The following is a 6,623-nucleotide window of genomic DNA, read 5'->3' as shown; positions in this document are numbered from 1 at the left end:
TCCACCACACGCCCGGAGATCTCCATCTCCCAGAGGGAGCTCAGCATGCGAGCTCGCCGGTGGGGCCTGCGGGCCAGGCCAATGACAAAGACCTGTGGGAAACACACAGGTGAGTGCACGACTGGGAAGGCAGAGACCCAGCCGTCCTACCCCATGCCCAAGCTGGGGCCTTACCTCATCAAAGCCCAGCTTACTGGGCCTCTTCGGGGGCTGAGACACATGCGCTGAGGCCTGCATGGGGGGCCCATCCACTGCAAAGGGAAGCACCTCCCAATCAGACGTCCGCAGGCTCCTGTTGTCCACCCTGGGTCCCAGCCCCCTGCCTGTTCCCACTCTCCTCACCTAAACACTGGACACAAGGAGTCCACCTGTCCCCATCACACAGCTGGGAAGACAGGTCCCACAGGGAAAGGGGATGGCTTAGCATCAAGGCAAGAGTTAGGGGCAAGGCTGGCACCCCAAGTACACTTATGTCTGGCCTAGGAGAAGAGCTCAAAGGGGAGTAGGGGGCCTCAGACAGGCTCCCGGCTCTCACCTAGCGCTTCCAAGATCAGGTGGACAAAGTTGACCTTCTCGTCCTCCAGCCCCTGGTGTGGTTGCACTGCCACGTTCATGTACCCGAATCGGTGCTCATTGCACACATGCACTGAGACCCCTGCAGAGAGAGGCTAGGTCAGACATGGCTCTCAGAACCCAGCAGAGGAGCCCAGGCCTAGAACTGCCAGTGACCCAACCCAGGAGTCCTCCTGGCCTCAGCTTCCCCATGCAAGTAAGAGTGGCTTGCCCAGAATCTAAGGAGCCTTTCTCCTGCAGTTCTCCCAAGACAGTTTGTTCCCTCAACAAATCTTTTCTTCCTTCCTGAGAGCCCTGGTGCAAAAGCTGTGTGCTGAGGACAAAACCACTGGTCACAGAATGCCTTCAAACCACTGACCACCGACCAACTTGCTACTGAAGCCAGGGTAGCAGAGCAAGGTTCTCTCTCTCTGTCTTTCTCTCTCTCTCTCTCTCTCTCTCTCTCTCTCTCTCTCTCTTCCTCCCTCCTCTCTCTCCATCTCTCTGATGGTCCTGGGCTTGAACTCAGGGCCTAAGTGCCACCCCTGAGCTTTTTTTTAGTCAAGGCTAACACTCTATTTGAGCCACAGGTCTACTCCTGGCTTTTCAGTGGTTAATTGGCATCTCACAGACTTTCCTGTCTGGGCTGTCTGGCTTTGAATTGTGATCTTCAGATCTCAGCCTCCTAAGTAGCTTGGATTACAGGTGTGAGCCACCAGTGTCTGGCTGTTTCCTTTTTTAATGCCTGCCCATACTTTAGATCTCAGCCCCAAAGTTTCCCCAGCATGCCTTCCCTGACCAGATCATATCTGGTCTAAGTTCCCAGATACCTACAGTCAAGAAACTCTTCCCGCCACACTGTGGTTGGTATTGATTGTGAGATCCTGTGACAGGACTGGAGGCTCGAGGAGGGCAGGGATTCCCTGCTCTCCTCTCACTGGTCTCCCCAGCACCCATTACATGTTGAGTGCTCCCTCACATACAAGTGGCACAATGGGAACAGCATCTAACCTACCAGCAGTGGATTTAAGAAAGGCTGTAGCCAGGTGCTGGTAGCACACGCATGTAATCCTAGCTAATCAGGAGGCTGAGATGTGAGGATTATGTTCAAAGCCAGCCAGCCCAGACAGGAAAGTCTGTGAGACTCATGGTAAGTCCCCATGAGACTCTGATCCCTAATTAACCACTTAAAAACCAGAAGTGCAGCTGTGGCTCAAGTGGTAGAACACTAGCCTTGAGCTGAAGAGCTCAGGGACAGCGCCCAGGCCCAGAGTTCAAGCCCCACAACTGACTCTCTCTCTCTCTCTCTCTCTCTCTCTCACACACACACACACACACACACACACACGGCTATAAGCTGGGTGTTCCAGAAGCTGAGATCTGAGGATCACGGTTTGAAGCCAGCCCAGGCAGAAAAATCCCTGTGAGACTCTTATCTCCAATTAGCCACTCAAAAACCAGAAGTGGAGCTGTGGCTCAAGTGGTAGAGCACAAAGAGGCTCAGGGACAGTGCCTAGGACCTGAGTACAAGCCTCACACACACACACACACACACACACAAAGCTATGACACAAAGGGGAACTGACAAGCAGGAGTTGACCAGATGAAATGCAGAGTGGAGAAGGGCTTGTTAAGCAGAGGGGTCGGCAGGTGCAAAGACCCAGGGGCCTCTAAGGATGAATTATTCTCAAGGAGAGCTGGTCCTCACCAGCGGCCTCACAGGAATAGGCGAAGACAATGATGTCATCGAAGGGCCAAGTGTAGTTGGGGTGAGGTGGATAGAAGGCCAGCTGAGCTGTTCCCTTATCTCGCAGGGATACCAAGAAGGTGGAGTGGACCATGGGAACCCGGAAACAGCCTCGGCGCTGGCGGTTCTTGGTGGGGAAGTACTCGGCTGTGCGGCGGTAGTAGCCCTGGGGAACAGGGAAGCTTTGGGCCCAGGGCCACCTGCACCAAAGCCCAAAGACCCCTTCAGGCCCTTCCTCCTGGGCCCTCAAGCCTCCAGAGGCCCCGCCCGGCCTCACCTGAGGGGTGATGACCACGGGCAGCCCCTGCTCCATCAGAAACCGCAGTGTCTGCTTGTTAGTCAGAATGTTGTCCGTGTCTGCAAACTTTGAGGAAGGGGGCGTCACAGGTCCTCGCCCCACTCAGGGCTGTAGGCTCCACCCCCAGGAGTTCACTGAGTAAAATCCCCCTACAGCCCCTCCAGGAATACTACAGGAGGCCTAAACGATACCCCAAGTAGATCTATTTCTTCTAAGGATCTAGTCTGGGATGCTGAGATTAGAGATCAGGCCTGAGTAGCTGATCTAAGAGAGCTGGCTTAGAAAATGGATCCAAAGACCTACTCTGAGTCCTAGTCTGGGGATCTAGGCTCAATTTATAATTTTTTTTTTTTTTTTTGGTCAGCCGTGGGGCTTGAACTCTGGGCCTGGTCGCTGTCCCTCAGCTCTTCAGCTCAAGGCGAGCGCTCTACCGCTTGAGCTACAGCGCCACTTCCGGTTTTCTGGTGGTTTATTGGAGATAGGAGTCTCACGGTCTCTCCTGCCCGGGCTGGCTTTGAACCTCGATCCTCAGATCTCAGCCTCCTGAGTAGCTAGGATTACAGGCGTGAGCCACCAGCGCCCGGCGCTAGGCTCAGTTTATATTCCAAGCACTAGCCTAGGAATCTTGATTTAGTGTATCCCCTAGGATCTATCTCTGGGATCCAGGCTTAATACCTAGACTGGGCTCAAACATAGATATTCAAGTTCAGCACCTGATCTAGGCTCTGAAAGATCCAGCCACCAACCATGGTAGTTCAGCCACACCAAGACTTTGTGAAGGGAAGATGTATACCACCACCTTTCAAAAGCCAGACTTCCTTACCAGGATGTAGTCAGCCCCCCAGTCTCTGGCAAAGGTCAAGGCCTCCTGCTTCAACTCCATGAGAAACTGGTGCCTTTCTCTGGTCCAATGCTTAGGACCCTCTTCATCTGGGTAGAATCTGAGGTGGGAAAGAAATGAGCAGTTCCCATGGCGTTAGTGCCTCCCTCTCTACATGGCAGGGACATAAGGACATGGCCCTCCCTGCCCGGAGCCTGGGGCCCCCGCACTGTTCTCCATCTTCCCCAGCACCCTTGTCCTCAGGTTACCACCTGGCCTCTCCCTCTGGCCTCCAGACCACAGCTGCATAGTCATCGCCCACAGCTGCCAGCCACTCCTGCAGCATCCCCGTCGTGTTGTCAATGTTGTGGTCGGTGGCACACCTGGGGACACAGGAGGAAAGAGGGGATACAGCCACAGCAAGACTGAACAGTATGGTAATCGTGATCCCCAAACACGAACCACCTCCCCTGGGAGCAGTGGTATATAAGGGTGCGGGGGGTGTAGTGGAGGGATGCTAGGTTCCAACTAGTATTGAATCAGACAATTCCTAACCTTTCCTGTTTATTTCCTTCCTTGGTAATTTGATTATTATTTATTTTTTGTCAGTCGTGGGGCTTAAACTCTGGCCCTGAGCACTGTCCCTGAGCTCTTCAGTTCAAGGATAGCACTGTACCACTTGAGCTACAGCACTACTTCTGGTTTTCTGGTAGTTAACCGGAGATAAGAGTCTCCCAGACTTACCTGCCCTGACTGGTCTTGAACCTCGACCTCAAATCTCAGCCTCCTGAGTAGGTAGGGTTACAGGCATGAGCCACCAGGGTCTGGCTCCTGTGTAACTTTATTAAGCATCCTGTCTAGGTTCAGGTGGAGACTAAAGATGATGGCATTGTGAAAGATGAAAACTTGGATTTCATATTCATCACACCTGCCACATTCCCTAGTTACTTACCTTCCTTTCTTGCTGTGGGACTAAGTGTAATCCAGGCCCTTTGCTTTTCAGAATCAGGATCAGACAAAAGATCTGCTGCTTTTCTTTATCCTAAGTTGTAATGAACACCAAACCATGCTCTGAGCATGGATGAACCCAAGCTCTGTTATCATGCAGCAATCTACCCTCTCCGGGGGAGGGGGCTCTCATGATGGAGGTGGGGGGCTGAACCAAGAGCCTAGGTTTTAGGTGATGCTGCCCCTTTAAGCCAATTGCCTAGAAGTGAAGACTAACTACGTGTCAAGTCACAGGGGTGGGAACTAACTCCCAAACTGTGGTGATTGTGGGCTGGGCGGCCTCCCCGAACCTCGGCTCCACCCAAGCCCAAGTTTGTTGTGCCATGAGGGGCAGTTTGTCCCCAGTCTCAGCTTGGCACTCATCCTTGTTCTGGGTTTTATAGTCAAAGGAGTTGTGGCCTTTGGTTTCATGTCCTGCAGGGACCCTAGAGGGAGGTCCGGGGAGGGAGTGGGTCATTGCCCGTGGCCGCAGGTCCCCACAGGGAGCCGGCCTGACTCCCTGCACCCCACAGAGCCCTGGGCCCACAGGACCTCCAGTCTGGCTGATCTCTGCCACGTTGATCTCCAGGGAACCCTGGGGATCTCTCTCGGCTGTAATCCAAGTTCAAGAGAACATAGGTCTCACGGGGGTGTGGCTGGGGCTCGTAGGGTCGTCACAAGCAGGACTGGGCCTAACTTGCACACAGTGGAGGCCCAGGTGGGAAGTACGGGTGGGTGCAACTGCTCTGAGGTCTGTCCTGGCTCCCCGGGGCGCCAGGAGTTCTGTCTGGGCCTGGGGCCACCCAGGGCCTTCTGTGAGGGTGGGGTCTGCAGGGGGAGGCCCCTCCCCGCGCCGGGGGGCTCAGGGCCCAGGGGGTGCCCACACCCGCCTCTCACCAGAGGGCCAGTCTGGCCCGGGGGTAGTCCAGCCGCTCCAGCGCGCCCAGGTAGTGGGGCAGCGAGTGCTCGGCATTGCGGGCCAAGATGGCAAGGACCACGGTGGGCAGAGGCGGCTCCGCCACCCCTGAAGCCTTCAGCCCTGGTGGTCCCAGCAGGAACAGCAGCTGGAGCAACCGGTGCCAGGGGGCGGCCGGGGCGACGCGCATGGCCGGCGCTCAGCGGTGGCGGCGGCGGCCCCCTTCCTCCCCCGCACCCGCTCTCCACAGCGGGAGGAGCGGGAGCTGGTGGGCGTGGTCTCCGAGGGGCGGGGCCAACCAGGGCGTTGTGTGGGCGTGGTCTTGCTCTGTGGGCGGGGTCTGATTGCGGCTGGGCGGGGCCGAGGCCGAGGTAGTGCCCTTGCAGAGTTGGGTTCGGGCTCCCCACTGGGGTCCTAGATGCTCAGGTCCGCTCCTCCGCGGGAGCCCGGGGGAACGAGCGCCTGACACCGGCTCCCGCAGCTTCAGGCCTGATTCCGAAGGCGGGAAGAGGGTTGGGGTGATAGCCTGGAGCGGATCGAGCGTGGGGTCCTGCACCCCAAGGGTTCTGCCCTGGAATCTGCGGTGCTGGCATCCCGACTCCACGGCCCTAGTGCGGCCCTAGAAGCCGACACACGCGCAGCAGACCCCAGCGCGGCCCCGCCTGCGGCCCCGCCTGCGGCCCCGCCTGTGGCCCGGGCGCCCTCTGGTGGACCCAGACGGGAATTCGCAGACAGGCCCGGTGGTGATGCGCGGGCAAGGGAGGAAGCCCCCTTTTTGAAGCGGGGACCAGACCCCCAGACCTGGGCCATCCTGCGGGAGTCCACGCTGGGCGTCCCTGCGCATCGCAGCCCTCGCCTCAGTCACCCGCACCAGCACCGCTCCGGTCCTAGAAGAGAGCAAAGCCGACTCTGGAATAGAACTTGGGGGCACCACAGGGCCCTCTCGGGGGACCTGGTCTTCTCCATAGCCTGGGATACAATCTCTCTGGTCCTAGGACCCTGCTGGGATTCAAGGGAACCTCCAGGCTCTCAAGGAGGGGCCTAGAGGTGCCCCACCATTTAGCTGGATATCTGCCACCAAGGGCACACAGATCACTTTGCCTGAAGTTGGCGGGTGGCACCATCTCAGGGGAGGGTTTGAGGAATTCACTGAGACTTGAGGCTTCTCTGCCAGCTCCGCTCCCTCCACCCTCCACCCTCCATCCTCCACCTTCCACCTGTACGGCCTACTTCTGGCAGGGCACCTTGGGCCTCCTTCAGCATCTTCTTGAGCTTAGGAAGGGGACTAGGTTGACTTAGCTGT

General features: G+C 57.0%; 1 protein-coding gene across 1 annotated transcript in view; it reads right to left on the bottom strand.

Annotated features, from left to right (window-relative positions):
• Window positions 1-5,510, bottom strand: part of Cercam (cerebral endothelial cell adhesion molecule) — an 11,616-nt gene extending 6,106 nt beyond the window's left edge. Inside the window, exons 1-8 of the mRNA XM_013021266.1 lie at window positions 5,302-5,510; window positions 3,690-3,800; window positions 3,421-3,538; window positions 2,577-2,663; window positions 2,261-2,534; window positions 536-655; window positions 175-251; window positions 6-92 (exon numbers count right to left, since the gene is read on the bottom strand). Coding sequence (XP_012876720.1) covers window positions 6-92; window positions 175-251; window positions 536-655; window positions 2,261-2,534; window positions 2,577-2,663; window positions 3,421-3,538; window positions 3,690-3,800; window positions 5,302-5,510 — 1,083 coding nt within the window. The remainder of the gene's footprint in view (window positions 1-5; window positions 93-174; window positions 252-535; window positions 656-2,260; window positions 2,535-2,576; window positions 2,664-3,420; window positions 3,539-3,689; window positions 3,801-5,301) is intronic.
• Window positions 5,511-6,623: the final 1,113 nt, after the last annotated feature.

Source organism: Dipodomys ordii, unplaced genomic scaffold (genome assembly GCF_000151885.1).
Source record: "Dipodomys ordii isolate 6190 unplaced genomic scaffold, Dord_2.0 Scaffold55, whole genome shotgun sequence".
Taxonomy (NCBI): Eukaryota; Metazoa; Chordata; class Mammalia; order Rodentia; family Heteromyidae; genus Dipodomys; species Dipodomys ordii.
Note: the sequence above shows the minus strand (reverse complement) of the source record. Positions and strands in the feature narration are given on the sequence as shown.